This window comes from Colias philodice, chromosome 12 (genome assembly GCF_061535455.1).
Source record: "Colias philodice isolate Cphi_HAF_F1 chromosome 12, ilColPhil1 Martin Lab GWU primary, whole genome shotgun sequence".
NCBI classification, from domain to species: domain Eukaryota; kingdom Metazoa; phylum Arthropoda; class Insecta; order Lepidoptera; family Pieridae; genus Colias; species Colias philodice.
Window position 1 is genome coordinate 2,328,846 of NC_143097.1, and position 18,702 is coordinate 2,347,547.

An 18,702-nucleotide genomic window follows, 5' to 3' on the forward strand; every position below is an offset into this window, starting at 1 on the left:
TTGGCTAAATTGTATGTAGTCGTTGTAGTCAATTTGTAAAACATAGATAATTGAAATTTATGTTATTGTGATTGATTTTTTTTTCAATGTTTATGTTTGAATGAAATCGATCCGTAACTATATTCAGTAGTATATACAGTAGTTTGTGAAAAAATACGATGAAATAAACATATTGTAATACATCAACATCCTTCAATATGTACAATGTACCTAAATACTGGATTCGTGACAAAATGTCTTACAACAATGTAACGGCATCCTATCATACCGAAGGGTAATGCACACTAATAATACGTGTTACACATGCAGAAGTTTGTCTGTATGTCTGATAGACTATTTTAACCCCCGACGCAAAAAGAGGGGTGTTATTTTTATATTTATAGAAATTAAAAAATATGGTTGTTCACGTAATAATTTTGTAGGTATGATTAAGATCAGATGCCAAATGTATTTCATTTAAAAAATTTCACAACCACACTAGAAATTTCGAAAATATACATATACACTCTAATACTAAACTAAATCTGAAAGCTAATAATACTTAGCTCAGCTCTAAAAGAAATTGAATTAGTCCAGTATTTATTTCCTTCCATTGTTCGATAGCTGTTTCAAAAACGGTACACTGCACGCGATGGGTTGGGCGACTTCAATGACAATTTACGGATTATTTATTAGTTTTGTAGGTACTCGTTTATTGAATTAAATGTAGTGAAATTAATTTTCTTTGTGTAAACTTTTGTTTGGATACGCTTTGACATGTTGAAAGAAAAACCCGTTCCCGTAGGATTTCCGGGATAAAACCTATCCTATGTCCTTTCTCGGGTATCAAAATATCTCTATACCAAATTTCATGCAAATTGGTTCAGTAGTTAAGGCGTGATTGAGTAACAGACAGACAGATAGAGTTACTTTCGCATTTATAATATTAGTATGGATAGTAGGTAAGTAAGTGTATTTTGTCTAGGTTTAACTGTGATAAAACTATAATATATAAAATGAATGCAAAATTAATCAAAGAATAATATAAAGCATATAAACTATAGTTAACTGCTGTCTCTACTTATATTTGTCGTAATTACCAAGAATCAAGCCTTAATTTCTTTGAAGATCTATCGTTCGCTTGGAGAAATTTCATTAAACTGTCGTCACAGATAAAGGTTTATTGATTCAATTTTAAACTGTAGATAATCGATACTAACATTGCTTACTTTATACATGAATTAATTAAATCAATTACCATTTTCATACTTTTCGATAAATATTGTAATTTTGAAAATTGTCGGTGTGATAGAAGGAAGTTGAAACAAAGTGTTATTAATTATTATTTACACGAAATAAGTATCTAATGCACTAGAAAAACTGTTTATTTTAATATTTTATGTATATTTGCTTCTGTATGACTGCACTACGTGATTGGTTATATATGTATCGGCCCATATACGTTTCCACTGCTGGTATACGAGCCTCCTACACCAAGTGCGAATTGGCAGATGTCGATGTTTTGATTCTTCGACATGTCGCCTGGTCAGGAACCCCCGACTAATCGATTTGAAGTCCGAGGTCCTCACCATTGTGCCACTGTACTGTTAGATATACACAGCTTTAAAATTGAACGTCTAAAATAACATAAGTTTTCAATATCTCATCCCATTGTTATTCTCACTACGTCATCTAGCGTGACCGCTGTAATCAATATGTTTTGCTTTCATTACCCGCTCATTATGATCACTTATATCTAATTTGTAGTACAACATGTCTGAGAAGGCTCGAGATTTGATCCGACTTGTAAAAGGAGATTCTTCATTCGACTGTATTTTTTTGTTTTGTGGTCAGAACTTTTGATTGGATGAATCGATTTTGATGATTATTTTCATTAGAGAATTGATAATTCTTGTTGGTCTCATTTAAATTGTCAAGTTCAGAGCTTATAAAAAAACATTATTAATACTTCGTTGAAATTCTAAGCAGTTCGACATTGGAAATGTTATTAAAATGTATTTTCCATTTTTACTGTAATTGAACTTAAAATTGTTTTCTTAATTTAGAAAGTATGTTTTTAAGTTTAATTTAAATGTTAATAAATAAGATAAAAATCTTACGTCATCGCCATTATTTTTTAATTAATATTTTAAATAATCTCCTTATTTTGTTTTTACTTACTACGTCACGTGAAATAATCTGAAAGTCAAGGTTAGAAAAGACTGATAAGAAAATGCATCTTTATCTCTGGAATTGCTGGTTCGTTTTTATTACTATTTGTTAAAAGATACTACTTTTGAAATGATTAATATTTATTTCTGGCTTTAAAATACATTGTATTTATAGGTGGTTTGTTACTATGGTGCTATTTATGGTTATTTACTATTTCAGCTCCTTATGAATTTATTAAAAAATATTACTTTATCAAAATACAGTTTTCTAATTTTCTTCATTTACGATAAAAGCAAACAACTGCTACATCGAAATCCTGCATAGGTATATTTAGGATTTTTAGGATAATGTCCTTGAGATAAACTCTCAAAGTAAAGGAACATTACGTAATACAAGATTCATACAAATTATTCATAATCGCCTATCGTTTTGTATACCCGCCTTGCCGTTTGTATAACATGCATATAGCCAGGTATCGGTAAGTTTCCATGCATGTATGTTATTTTCAATGGTTTCTAGATTGTTCCTTTACAGAGTACCAATCATAAACGATGTATATTGTATATGCTATTATTATAGGCACTCATAACAAGGACAGTGTCGATTTCGATAAGATGGTACAAAATTTTTGAGATCTACATATAAAATACATCTTATATATAAAATTCTCGTGTCACAATGTTAGTCTGCATACTCCTCCGAAACGGGTGGACCGATTCTCATGAAATTTTCTGTGCATATCGGGTAAGTCTGAGAATCGGCCAACATCTATTTTTCATATGTACCACGGGCGAAGCCGGGGCGGACCGCTAGTATTATATAGAATAGACAAAATACACAATGGAAAAAGCGGGATGTAAAGTAAACTTTTGTACTCAATATTGTCATTCTTAGCAACAAAATGGTGGGAAAATGTTTACGTTGATGGGTTAATTTGACGTCGACGATAATAAAATAGGAAGTGGAATATATTTTATCAGAAAAACAGGGCACGTAATATATACCCGTTTCACATTTCTTGATGATTATCTCAAACCTAAAACACGTATATATTTACATATATTCACAAATTTGCGAGGCAATTAATGTCAAACATTGCCTATATTGCTTATAATAAATAGTTGTATACTGTTTCGCCCGAAATTAATTACATGTTTAATTAATATGATTGCCTTCGTTTGAAACGTATTTACATTAACTTGAAATTGGTATATATAATTTATGTTAATCGTAATGGCGGCTATAATTGTAGAAGACATTTTTTTTTAGAGAATTTCAATGTATCTCTACTTAACTGAATTCATTAGTGATTAAGATGAATTTTATTAAGCAGATAGGTTTGGCATGGTTCATAAAAAACTTATTTTTTGTGTATGTTAAAAAATCATCAAGCACAAATTTAGAAAGAAAGAAAAGAAATGTTTTGCGTATTTATTATCGTTTTGGTTTTGGTTTAGTTTAGATGGAGGAACATATATTGAAATTTACGTAAATATGTTACGAATTACGATTACATCGTGCTACAAGCAACGTTTGCCTTCCCGCAAATCATAATATGTAGTATTGCATTTTAAAATTGTTCAAAAATACGATAATTTGTCAATTTGTATTTTCAATTAGAAGGACTATTTGTACGATATTCTTTTAAGTTCAATTTGTTTTCTTATTGTCTTTCAACAGTCATTTATTAACTTTCTATTTTATTTGACTGATGACACCACAAAAATAACAACATAAACAAAATAATTTAAAACGATTTCCGCAAAGTAAAAAAATATCGTCAATTTTATTGTCTGTATTTTTATTTATTGTTTTTATTTCAATTTGCTATTCAAATAAGAATGTTAAATGGCCACACGGTGTGTTTCAAGTACCAGGGAAGCATAACAAAGGCTGCGGTTTCTGCAACCGGTACGTGCACACATTCGTATTCGAACCGCACACGACTTGGTGAATTACGTCAAACGCTTTATTTAGCCTTACATGTAGTTCAAACGTGCACGCGAAGTTACCGAACAACTCCTACGCGATCGTGTCGCCCTGGTACTTTAAGATACAGCAAGGATTCAAAAGAGCCTTAAGGACCTGTTTTAATTGAATTAAAATTAAGTTAAAGTTGACGCAAAGTTCTGCGAATAAAGTTTTTATTTCCACGTAAATGAAATTATACATTTATTGTGTACTTTAGTAGCTTCGTAAACTAATAGCTGTACTTTTAAACAACCCAAACCGTGGCTCATTTGCATTTTTTTTATCATCGAATAATTACGCGACTTGATGTAACCGGATCAAATATTTTTCCACTGTCAAATGCTTGTTAACGTTGATGGATATTATAAAAAGAAAAAATCAAATGTAATGTAATAAAAAATGAATCTTGGAATGGAATTATAAATATTATTAAACAAAAATTGTGCAAACTTCTACGGTCTTTATGCAGAATGAACAATATGGTTTATAATGACATAATTACAGTAAAAGCTCTTGTAGTTTTGAAAAAATTGCAAACAACAATAACAGTTGAATGATGAAAGAACGAACAATATTCGGAATAAACTATAACTTGAACTTTATTGTTGTTAGGCTATGTGGTTTCAGAATATAATAGTAGTTTGGTACAACTAACCAACTAGGATCGCGCGGTTGTGGTAATTCGACATTTTTCATTCTATTTTTTTAAACATGCATTCTGCAAATCAGCATTGCTATAGTATAGGATAACAATTAACAACTATATATTTACCATCAATATATACACAATAGACACAAAAAATACATACGGAAAGAATCACTATAAATAATAATATGTACATTACTAGATTTCCGCCCGCAGCTTCGCCCGCGTTTGCAAAGGAAAACCCGCATAGTTCCCGTTCCCGTGGGATTTCCGGGATAAAAACTATCCTATGTGTTAATCCAAGTTACCCTCTATATGTGTGCTAAATTTCATTGTAATCGGTTCAGTAGTTTTTACGTGAAAGAGTAACAAACATCCATACATCCATACATCCTTACAAACTTTCGCCTTTATAATATATATACTAGCGGTCCGCCCCGGCATCGCCCGTGGTACAAAATATTTACGTTTTCTCTACATAAGAACCATCCTCGTACTTCAAGGAATATAATAAAAAAAAGAATTATCGAAATCGGTTCAGCCGTTCTCGAGTTATGCGCTTACCAACACATTTTGCGATTCATTTTTATATATAAGAAGATTAGAAAATATTAGATTATATGCAGATATTGGATATACGATTTATAGGTCATGTTCAATGCTATTTTAATAAGAAACAACGGACAAGGGCCAAGATGAAAGAGCAATTTTCCTTTTGTTACATTGCGAATGTCACATAAATTCCGAGAAAGATTTATCAGTAATCACGAATGCATTAAGTGCCTTCATTTCATTTCGTTTCGCCTCGTTGTCAGTTTTTTTAAGGAAAAGTCGGCGTTTGGCGAAATTAGTACTTAATGGATTTCGGAATTGATTTTTTTACAATTATTCAATTATGTTTGATTTAATCTTGAGGTCGTGTGCGTATTTGTCTCGCTTTGGTTTTTGCTTATTATTCACAAGTTTTGTGTCCTTTAATTATTTTCATATGAAATGTAAGCGACATATTAAAGTTTACAGTTTGTTGGGAATGTATTGAAGATAAAATACGTATAGTTAATACGTGCCGCTTACCCTGGTTGATCTGCTATAAAATAATAGCTAGCTTATGTCACGCTGTGAATTAATTCTTAGATCTTTTTAATGGTCAATTAATGTTTAAAACAGTTTGAGTAGATTTTAACAGGCAAACAAAACAAAATATTTGTTATATAAGTTTTATTACTAAGTATAGATAGCGTTCGCTAAATTTGTCCCGACTCACGGTATATCAAGCTCTATATAATGCTCATAAATCACAAATTACGTGAACTCTATCGTGCTCATTCCGAGCCAGAGAGCACGCGAACAAATGTTAACTTGCATGATCTTAATATTAGCTTAGTTTCAGGGTATTGGAGGAAACTTCCCAATTCAATCGATGTGCTTGAAATAATATAGAATTCTGTGAGGAAGATAAATAGGAACGTTATAGTGTAAGGAATAGAGCAAACGCGATTTTATTTTAATTCAATGAAGATGGTAAAAGGCATTTGGGTCATAACAAGACGAGACTCGATTTATGTAAAGTTGTGGAATATAAATTAAAGATGTGCTAAAAATAAGTACATATTTGTTATATTAGGAAAATATAAAACTAGAATGATGAAAGAAACTTTATTTTTATGTACTTACGTAATTGTATGGTGTTTATTAATTGTCTTTGACAATCTTTTTCTGAAAAATGTTTCAAAAACAAATGAACATCTATTGAATGATTCAATAACTTTTAATATTTGTTTTCTTATGTAGGTAATATACGGAAATTCTATGTTAGTTTAATTTATATTAATATGGAAGTGATAGGAGCGGCAGTCGGTAGTTACACATGTCGATTCGTATCGACTGATTTACACGTATAGTCGTGATACAATAGTTGATTACAATACAATTATGTCTACTTTAATAAGAATACAAATTGATGTTATTATCTGATTATGATATATAGATACATAATACAAATTACATATATATTTTTTTGTTCTTATTAGGCTATGAATTTTAAATTTCGGCACATACATAAATTGTGACATATTTATATATCCTACTAATATTATAAATACTACTGAACCAATTACAATGAAATTTAGCACACTTGGATTAACACATAGGATAGATTTTATCCCGGTAATCCCACGGGAACGGGAACTATACGGGTTTTCATTTGAAAACGCGGGCGAAGCCGCGGGCGGAAATCTAGTCTTATATATTTCATTGGCATTTTCAATGGCTTACATTTAATTCAACAAAATGCAAGGTTCATCAAACAGAGTTCGGCTATTAAATAGACAACCATTATGTAACTTTTATGCCAAGTTTTGAGCTATTTATTTCTCTTTAAGTTACTTAGTAAATAAACATGTTCCCGCTCGACGTGCAGGAGTGGTCGTGAATACTTGATGTTTACGATCCAATATACTTCGTCCAATTCGTTGGTGTCTCTTACGTCACAGTTCAAATATTGGTAGGCGGAGCTTTTTGGTTGCTTCGCAGTTTTTTACTATGATTAGAAGTGTGTTTGAATTAATTATAAACTAATGAATCATAATGATATTATTGACGTGACAACGTCTTATAATTCGATAGCCGGCTGCACGCACGAAAAAGCATGACTCATGCGGCGTTACCTCGCTCTGAGGCGTTCCATGTAAGGCTTGAAGTGCAAGCGAGACCGCGGGACGAGCGACAAAGAAGCACAATCGGCCGTTGTCACGTTCAACTATCATCAGTAAACCGACTTTACAGACAACCAATTTTTTTATTACATATAAGGGTTTATTGTGATAGAGGCAAAACTTTTTTTTGTAACTAGCGTAAAAAATAATAATCGATCTTATATTTATTTTATAAAGATACAGGGTGTTTCTTTAAACATGTACACTTCAACAATTTTTTTTCCTAATATCTGTATTTTAATTTTTTTCAACAAGACTTTCAATGACAATAAAGACGTCATTTTATTAAGCTATTGCATAGCTTCTATCGAGGGCCTTGAGCGCGGGGACCCAATCCAGAAATTCCGTAACGAAAGAACCTCACGTTCCCCACTCCGACGGGCACGGAAGTAGGCTTAAAGGCATGCTATGCAATAGCTTTACCGCGGCAGTCCTCGAGTGCCACACGTCTTTTTTTTCTTAAATTGTGTGTTTTATTGTCCACAGTGCATGCGCTCGTACGTCGAGTTCGAGATCAGCAACGGCGCGTACGAGGTGTCGTGCCCGGACGCGCGGTGCGGCGCCGGCGCGGCGCTGTCCATAGACGAGATATCGAAGCTCGTGCCCGGCGCGCTGCTCGACAAGCACATCAAGTTCCGGATCAACCATGGTTAGTGATAAGTACTAGATTAATCTATTTTGAAACAAAAAAAATCCTTACATTTGGCCGTTTTCTTCAATGCAATGAATAGGATACAGCCTCCTGCTGCTAATTTTAGACATGTCTTCGACAGGGTTCTTCGTGAACACAGAATCTTGAAATTTTATACGAAGCTACGTCTGATAGCACTGATAAAGATAAAATGAGAATAGTACGTTTGATCGCTGATGTAGAGCATAGTATAAGATACTTAATAACAGTTCTTTCATAAATTTTCACTCGGCAAATATAATATATAGGCGAACCAATTGATTGTTTTGTCTATCTGTTAGTCTCCCAACGAGTTAAGTTGCAGAGCGTAAATGAAGAAATTTTGGAAAAAGGGTCTTATGCTTTGAACAGAATTCAGTTACAAAATAATAGGCAAGGATTTGCTTGAGTATATGTGCTTTCAGAATACATATATCGATACAACCCGTTACTTTGTTTTACAACACATTAAACTATGTATAAACATCTCATATTATAATTAAAGCAATAAATTTATTACTATGCGAGCACGTTGTTTGCAATTTGCTCCGTGTTGTGGTTTTGTTAGAGCAATTCAAATATTTGAGAACATTTGGTTCAACAGTTGAGGTCTTTGACTTCTGAAAGGTCGAGGGTTCGATTATTCAATTTATTTGAACATTAAAACTGATCCTGCCCACCCACACTTGACCAGGGTTGTAGTTTATGTCATACTCTGTAAACAAAAATCTTTTTAAAATGTGATACTTTATTTATAATGTCGGATAAACTTTTCAAAAACATTAAGTACCTAAAAAGATTTAATTTTTGACAACCCTGTTTCAAACAACGTCATTTCTCAAAAGGTCACCAACCCACCATCATATAATAAATATCACATGAAACGTTTTCCGAACTAATAAAATGAAGTAAAATTGAATTGGAACTACACGCGCGAGGTTGAACTATCGATTCGACCTCTAGTGCAATTATTTGCAGCCGCTAGTTACCCTTAATAGGGGATGACGTACAGGGAAAATGGGAAATACATTCCTTTGATATTTTGAATTTTTAGTAGTTATAGGAAAGAGATGAATATTGGATGTTGATTGAAGTTATTTTTGCGAGATTAAAACTGTGGGCGAAAAGCTACTGTATTTTAAACCAGATTGAAATAATTACTTTAAATAGCAGTCTTTAATTGGAAGATTTATATTTAATTAAAAATTAAAAAAGGATATGATGCAATAGTTAAATTTAATTTTAATAATTGTTGATGACCTTTAACTTTCACTAGTTTTAAAGTTGAATTCTGATACATAAATAAATATTGTGACCCCAGAATTGTTGAATCTTTAAACAAATTTTTTAGTAGTTTTAGACATAAATTTGAATGACCAGATTTGTGAATTTATAACCCAGGATCGTGGTAGTTACCATGAAATGGTATATTTTGAGCTACTTACGAGTAAAGCCGCTGGCTCCAGCTAGTCTACTTATAATTAACGTTGAAACTAGTCTAGAATGAAACTCTTTATCTTTCACTAAACCGGAAGATAACTGCATTCACTTCTTACTAGTGAAAGTATCGATATACTTACCTTTACTTTGAAGTGTTGTGAGCAAATTGAATTATCGATGGTTTAAAAGCTTTATTAGTTTGAGAATAATTATAGCAGGATGGGAAGATGTTATTTGGTATGCTCTTGAGTTTAATTTTTCTCGCTGAAGTTTTCGAAACGTTGAAATAAATAATTGTAAGGCAGAAAGAAAGGAATTCTCACTCAAATCTGTTGAATAATAGGTACTAATTTATGGAGGTTTTATTATATTAGTATTCTACGGTTTTGAGGTTTTATTATATTAAATATAGAATTATTAACTTAAAACGGAAGTCTAATCAATTCTTACAACGGATCAGTTAAACACGTCGTGATCTGACTTTATTCCATTATTAAATTAAAAATGAACACGCTGTATATCACCTTCAGACATTTCCACATAAATAGGTTAGCACATAGATTACCATACTATTTATTCTGTTATAACATCGGCCACTAATTACGACGATGCGCTCTGTTTAGCCATGGTCGTGATTTGCCTATACATGTTACATAACCACGACAATCGATACATAGAGAACAGTTAGGATTTACGGTGTTACTAGTACTTGCCTGTTTTATACAGGATGTTATGTAAGATCACCTTTCTTTACATAATAGGAAAATACGATAGGGCGGTTTTTGATACAGAAACTAGTTTTAAAGAGCAGATTGTTTCAGCATTTAATATTCATTATTAAGTTAAGGCGAAAATCTTAATTATCTTTTTGTTGGTATTAATATAAAATTATAATTTTGACTATTTTGCTGGATGTGGTTGCGTCAAATACAATTAATTAATTTTCTATCCTCACAATTTTATTACCATCAATAATAACTTAAACATTGTAGTTACAACGATAAACGATTAAAATACATATATATACACAATATTACACTTATGCATAAAATATACGGCGTAAAAACGATTTAAAGGTATGCCAGTGTTTATTTTATTTCTAGGACATTCGTATCCCTCCAGGATGCTGTCTTATGTTCGGATAATTTCCCTAGAGGTGCGCTCCGAAAGTGGAGGCTTGCAGTCTCTTTACGTGATATTTAGAGCTTATATTATATACTGGACTTTGGAAACTGTTAGGTACGTATGGTATGGAAATCTAGCTTTGAGAGGAGTTGGCTTTGTGTTGACGACGAAAATTGACGCCTTATAAATTCGGTCAAAAAAAGTTTCCTGGTTGTTATCTAATTTATCCATGACATCAGACGATTGGTTTACTATTTAACCAGTCAGGATGGTAAGAGATGTGTGTATTTGTGTAATGAACAAGCCATCTGTTGGAATCTCTAAGACCATATCTGCATCGGAAGATACTACAACATCCCTTGTAATCAGATATTTCATTAGTATACTTTATACTTCAATATGTGTTGTGTATGCTTTCTTACATCTTCTTACGTACAAATGTGATGTTCTTTTTTTATTGTACGTTGCTTTTATTACTTCACTATACTACCCTATAATTTCGTCTACAGACTTACCTCTTCGGAGTTGCCAAAAGCAAATTCATAGCACGTCTTTCGTCGGTTGTTTCTCATTTATCATCAACTCAAGACTCAAGTATTCGTCTACAATTGTGAATAAGTTATATAAACTCACATTTGATAGCGTAATAAATTTTCCAACATGTTTCACAGAGATAAATTGTTATATTGATTACAATATTAAACATTTTATGCAGGACATAAATGTTCTTGATGTAAATGAAGCTATTAAATCATTATGAACAATCGCCCATCAATCATGAGGCGACGCAAAAACTTGGACTAGATGTAATACCTTCCTAAGTATTTATGTAACTCTATTTACGTTATATACAGTTTTTATGGGAGAAAGGCAGGCTAGGTATTATGAAGTTTTTCCTTGTCCGGGACAGAGATGAGTTAAGATAAATGTAGGTAATATAAAGAGTGTAGATAATGTTTTCCGTCGAAATAAATAAGTTAAGGCATACTTAATATAATAATAATGGAGTAGGAAACGAATATCGGACTTTGTAACTTCAATATAGATCATATCACACACGAAATTCACGGCTTCCTTATCAACAGAACGTAATAACATTGTAGTTTTTTTTTTCATATTAACATATAAGACAAAGTGTACATTGACGTAAGTCGTAAAAATAAACCTTAATCTATTAAAATGTGTACTTTAATTGGATTCTAGTTTACAAATAACATTGTAACTTGTAAGCGAGAAATAACGTGTTCACAACAAACGTTCGAGCTTTCCAGAAGTTTTATCTATAGCAATAATCTAAAAGGTCGTCGGCCAAGTCAAGAATATAGAAATAGAAAGTTTTATACGTATCGAATTTACCTTCGTCTGTACACTTTACTGTCTTTATATTACGTCTCGACTGTGTATCGTTTGCAAAAACTCGTTCCTTCTCTCTTGCTTTCTTAGCGGAAATTGGTCTTGTTTTAAACTGATATTTATTGAATTTGTTTTATAAGGGATATAGCTTATGTAGATGATTAGCGAACACATTATAAAACCTGAATCAATATCCGAATTGTATGTTTGGAGAATTTTCACACGGTTATAATTAACGAAGGACAGATAACCTCGGATATATCTACGTTTAATGTAATTAAAATCTTCAATTTTTACCTTATTTTTGCCTAGAATTAAACCTGGTATATTGAAGTGTGTGAATATCTTATCTTATATATAAAATTCTCGTGTCACAATGTTAGTCTGCATACTCCTCCGAAACGGGTGGACCGATTCTCATGAAATTTTCTGTGCATATCGGGTAAGTCTGAGAATCGGCCAACATCTATTTTTCATATGTACCACGGGCGAAGCCGGGGCGGACCGCTAGTATGTATATAAAATTCTCGTGTCACAATGTTAGTCTGCATACTCCTCCGAAACGGGTGGACCGATTCTCATGAAATTTTCTGTGCATATCGGGTAAGTCTGAGAATCGGCCAACATCTATTTTTCATGTGTACCACGGGCGAAGCCGGGGCGGACCGCTAGTAACGCTATAATATACTTACCTTGAAATAAATAAATATAATGTTTATTGCATTATACTAATGAATGAAAATTATAATGACAAGAAATCCCAAAATTAATAAACACTAAATTTGATATCGACATAACCATGGTTCCCTCCATTTCCTACAGATATGCACAAAATTCACCTTCCCATAACTGCTTGTCTCCATAGGTTATGACGTCACCTCTACCTGACGTCACCACACCGTCATCAAGCATTTAATCCATTATTGCAACAACCAAAAGCACTTCCGCGGTTGAACGATCACCGGGGTCAGTGACCGGCGATGATAAATGTATACTTTCGATTTTTCCCATGTTTTTGCGATGGTGGCTGATGAAAATGAAAGCGTATTGTGTGCACGAACGTTGTCTTTATTACTGATGTAATCTACACTTATATTATAAAGCTGAAGAGTTTGTTTGTTTGCTAATCTCAGAAACTAGGTATGGGTCTAATAGGAAAAATTCTTTCAGAGTTAGATAGCCCTTTTATCGAGGAAGGCTATAATATTATCACGCTAAGATCAAAAGTAGCGGAGCAATGCTGGTTAAATCGCGGGGCACAGATAGTTGAATCATATGATTAAAATTCAATGAGGAAGAAGAGTTTTTAGTACAAATACTTTGTAACATATAAGTGATTATATTATTAGGAACTAGGGAGCTTTTTTTATAAACAGCTCAACTAAATCACGTTTCATAAATGTTTAATTCTGGCCTTAAATCAAGCAATACAAACTCAGATTTATTAACTGATGGATGTTTGATTTATTTATATACTTATAATTTTCCTTGGTCGCCTGTGGTATCGTCTTTTATGTATTTAGATACGCCTCAGTGCTTTCAAAATTTTCCTCGTTTTTACATACAAAAAATTTAACTGTAACTTAACTGTAACTAAAAACAATCGTCCGTGCCACATGCTCCAAAGTTCTATTCTAAACCAACAGACAGGCATCTACTTAGTTATCCACTTTCTGCATAATGATATATGACGTATTAATTTAATAAAATGCAGACGTTGATGCTATTTCTGATAGAGATTTGTGTTTCCCACTAAAAGTTAAACTATTTTATTTATTCTTTCTGAGTACTGTCGAGATTAAGTTAAAATAGATGATGATGATTTTCTAAAGCAAGAGCCTTTCTATACTTTTCTAGTAACTAATTTTAAGCAGATACTAAATTGTTTAAACGTCAGAAATGGTCATTACATAAAGGTAAAAGTATAAGTCAAGACCGATAGTCACGGCCGTTCGTTGGCTCCACACCGGATGTAAGATTTGCTCTCGGATTTCAATAACAAATTCTGTATTGACCAGGTATTGAAGCGAATGGATGTATTTTGTTTATGCGTGGTTTTGTCTGTATTTTGATTACCTAGTTTCTGGATACTTAGGTACTATTATTGGGGTTTACTTTCTATCTAGCTGTTAATTACGATAGTCTTTTTCATCTTCAATTTTCCTTGCACTTTTGTTGCTTCTATGAACTCTTATTAAATACTTATTATTACTATTTATGTTAAGAAATAATGTTAAAGAAGACGTTTTTGCGTCTTTGCGTTACGTTTCCCAACATCACTACATAGTATAAAACAAAGTCGCTTTCCCTGTCCCTATGTCCCTATGTCCCTTTGTACGCTTAAATCTTTGAAACTACGCAACGGATTTTGATGCGGTTTTTTTTAATAGATAGAGTGATTCAAGAGGAAGGTTTATATGTATAATAAGATCCATTAAGTAGTGGAGAAGTACTGTTATTTTTGAGGTTTCTAATGTGATGTCGTAAAAAATTACATTTATTCCGCTTACATTGCAAACGCAGGCTGAACCCTACGAGTTTTATCAAAATAATGTACTAAGTATTATACACATTGAAAAGGTCTACAGAAAAGTCCGCGATGGTATATGTCTATCTCTTATGGATAACCCACAATAACTTTTTTTTGTCATTTACTTTTTACGACAAATAATGGCTAATTTTCGAAGCGATTTTAACCAATACAGCATTAATCCTTAACCAATTAAATACCATGGATACATTGTTCATTTAATATAGATCTATATGGCCCTTTACACCGTATGATTTAAGTGAATATTTTCGAAGATATTACAGATTTAAAAATTGCAGGACGTAGCGTTTGCGGCCGCCCGGCTATGTATTTTATACCCGTGCGATGCCGGAGGCCGGAGCGGGCCGCCGCTATATTTTTATACCTATACTTACAAGTTACAACGTTCACAGTTTTTCTGTAGTGTATTTAGTATCAGCATTGCACCCGTGCGAAGCCGGGGCGGGTCGCTAGTCAAGAATATAATCCTCTTGCTGACATAGCGATTGCGCCTAATACTATTCAATTTGCATTCCAATGCGTAATCGCTTACCACTAACACTTCTATCTCCTTACAGAAGTGGCGATGGACGCGATGCGCGCGTTCTGCCCGCGGCCCGGGTGCGACACGATCGTGCCGGTGCGGGCCGCGAGCCCAGCGCATTGTCCCAAGTGTAAACACGACTTCTGCTCGCAGTGTAACCAGGAGGTGAGTACTTGTGTCAAAGGATAATAAACCTTATTTAGAAGCGATAAGGTTAATAATGTAAATAATCGAATCGATAAAATCCTTAGACAAATAATCATGCATTCAAACTCAAGCATTTATTTATTCAATTAAGATTCTTCTAGAAGCACTATTGAATCGTCATAACATATTTTTAATATTCACCGATTTGGAAAGCAGTATCTATGGAGAAGATCCGGCAAGGAACTGTTGCATTGTACCTCATATGTATTTATCTATAATTCAAATCGTGGAAATTACAATTTGCACACATGCATAATGATCGTAAAAATAAACTGCTGAACCCACAATTACGGGCACATAAAATTGTGAAAGTTCAAATGCGATTATGGGTTATACAATAAAGTCGGTAACAATGGTAACCCATAGCAACCGTAACAATGGGATGCAAATCGCGAGCTTTCTCTGTTGGTTTCCTGTAATCTGTATGAGCGTAGACGGAATGGCAGACTATTATGGGTTAAGAGTTAAGACGCGCTTATTTTTATGGTTATTTAACTATTAGAAGGAAATAGACGAATAAATAAAATTGTTGACTGTCCGGGTCAAAACTTTCTTCAATGTAGTAGTAGTGAATTTCTTCAGGTAGTGTGTGGTGAAGCTTTGTGGCGAATTACAAGTAAAAAATAATGTTGTGAGTTTCATGGGCGGTAGTGATTCCTTGAGAACATTTACTGCCTTTATTTTCCAATAATCCAGAGTTTATTACAATTTAATTATAAACAGTTTCACAGTTTAAATCTCAAACTATCTATCGAGTTAATTATACTGAAAATGGCAACTTCAAAGCGGCTATAAATAAAAACAGCATAAAGAAAGAGTCTTCACACAATCAGATAGCTCACAGAAGCTTTGAACAGCAGTGGATTTAGGTTGAGCACAATACATTGCTGCATCGGTGTTGGCAGCTTGCCGGTGCACTTAGCTCGAGAGAGTAATGGGCCGTTACAAGGTTAGAGTCTCGAGGGTGGAAGTATGGGGTGCAAACATTACATAACATAACATATCATATTTCGTCATATTTAGTCAGATTTTTTGATACACATTGTAAAATAATTTACAAATTCATATCACAGCATCATACTGAAAAGATTTGAATAAATATGCCATTCTCGTAAAGATTCGTTGATTGGAAATGTACATATTAAAATAAAGGGAAAAATATATTACCAAGAATGGATACATTGGTTTATAACTGTCTGTAACTTTAGTATGATGTATTTAGCACAACCTAACCTTCCGAATATGTAGATATACGGTACATAAAATAACTTTGGACATCCATTTTCCCTTAGTTACATGATTACATCTCACGTTTTCAAATTAGGTACTTATACTCGATATTATTACCATGATATATGGTTATTGGACGTGCCATAAAAATTATAATCAATAAAATTACCACATTTTAAACCTTGTAAAGTTGTGCCATACATAAGGTATTCCTAACAAAAATAAACATTCACAAATACAATATGTGAATAAATTTAAAAATAATGCAATAACATAAAGTACAAGGCGAAAGAATCCATAAAGTAGCGGTAAAGGAGCAATCAAATGTGTTTTATTTGATCTTTGTTCAAACAAAGTTATATATCATAATATATGTTATTACGGAATGCTTTGTTTACTTCGGATATTGTAGAAATATATTACTGTTATTACGCAGTATATATGGAATAAATAACAGGTGAAGTTTATTTCTTCGCGGACGAAACGATTCATAAATAACGTTGGTACATACTGAACCAATATAAAGTATTGGAGCCGGTGTAATGTTTGCAACGAAAACTGCGATTTAATCTAAAATTTTTATCAAATGGCTAAATGTATTGATCGTAACAAGAGAGTTTGTATACTCTCAGCAGTGATTTTGATAAAGTCTCTATTAATAGGGTAAAAGATTGCTTATATAGATATGTTACCTGCTATAGATTTGGTGTCGAACTCTGATCAACTTCTTAATTATTGATCTTCTATCGATCATTGACTACAATGGCTCTATTTTTTTGGACGCTCTTTCTCCAATAGATATCTTATCCTAAGGTATTATTCGTCTAAAATTATTTACTATCTATCATCTATTTCCATGGTCTCAAGAATTTAGCCATACTTCGTAATTTTGTGGAAGGACTTATCGGGGATCATTTTCACGCAATCTAACAATGGTATTCAACATTTGATTAGATATTATCTACCTATACCATATGCATGTCTATAATAATACGCCCTGACCATTTCCTGGACTACAAGTTAAGAGTCATGGTAATCATTTAAATAGCATATTTCAGTTCAGAACATTAACTTCTATTTCGTTAGCATCAGAAAGAGATCTATCATAACTCATAAGTATCATTGAATTAATCGGAATGCCTAACCGAGCGGTGGTGTACAATTTCGATTTATTTCGAAAAATAACCTTCGTCCTACAGTCGAGATCTGGCGCGGTGCCAGGTTTGAATAAGATTTCGATATACCTTATGTTACGTGACCTTCCTTCTTGGTACAATTAATGTACATCATCTAGAGGGCAAGAGGTCGATTCCTGAAGACATTAGAAGATTGGTGATAAAGGTGACATATAGATGTGAAATGTATACTACATATTATATGCTACGGTACGGTAGCTTTTTATAAAAGACTCCGAATACAGACCAAATATATATGTGAAGCAAGGCGGTTAAAAATTCGGAAAAGTTCCTTCGATAAACTTGAGTTTGCTTTAACTATACTGTAAATTAAGAACTGTTGAATTACCATTGACGTCATTCACGCATTATCCTCATAAAGTTCTTATCATCACATTAATTATTGTCCAAATTATACCCAAATGTGAGCCATATGTTTCTACCAAAAAAAAATATTCTAAAAATTTTACTCTCCGCTATTGCTCACTATAATTGCTCATTAAAGTCAAATTCCATAATAAGTAAGGTTAAGAATCACGTCATATTTTAAGGTAATTAAGCATTTAACAAAATCACAACCGCGGATAGCACGTGATTGAAGGCGCCTCATTTAATAACATCGGATAATGGAATTTTAATTGAAGCTAAGCGGCTAGATTTATTAAACTATTTTGCTTGGCGCTGTTTAATTAGCCTGTGCCGAACGAATATGGACCTTATTGTCTATGTAATAAATTACCCGTTGTTGTAAAGATGATGCAAAAAAATGCTGTGAATAATAATTATAATCAATGGACAATGATTATTGAATATTTAAGGATAATGCAATACGTATTTAGCGTCGATTGTATAGTAGTAATGAAATAATCTAGGGAAAAAGTTACTTTGTTGCGGTTACACAGAATTGTAAATAATTGCCTGGAAACAGAATTAGTACAATGTACGT

General features: G+C 33.0%; 1 protein-coding gene across 3 annotated transcripts in view; it reads left to right on the forward strand.

Moving 5' to 3' along the window:
- Positions 1-18,702, forward strand: part of LOC149483827 (putative E3 ubiquitin-protein ligase RNF144A) — a 95,402-nt gene that overhangs the window by 70,344 nt on the left and 6,356 nt on the right. For all 3 annotated transcript variants that reach the window (XM_089701941.1, XM_089701942.1, XM_089701943.1), the window contains 2 exons: positions 7,969-8,131; positions 15,179-15,309. In XM_089701941.1, the coding sequence (XP_089558067.1) occupies positions 7,969-8,131; positions 15,179-15,309 (294 nt within the window). The remainder of the gene's footprint in view (positions 1-7,968; positions 8,132-15,178; positions 15,310-18,702) is intronic.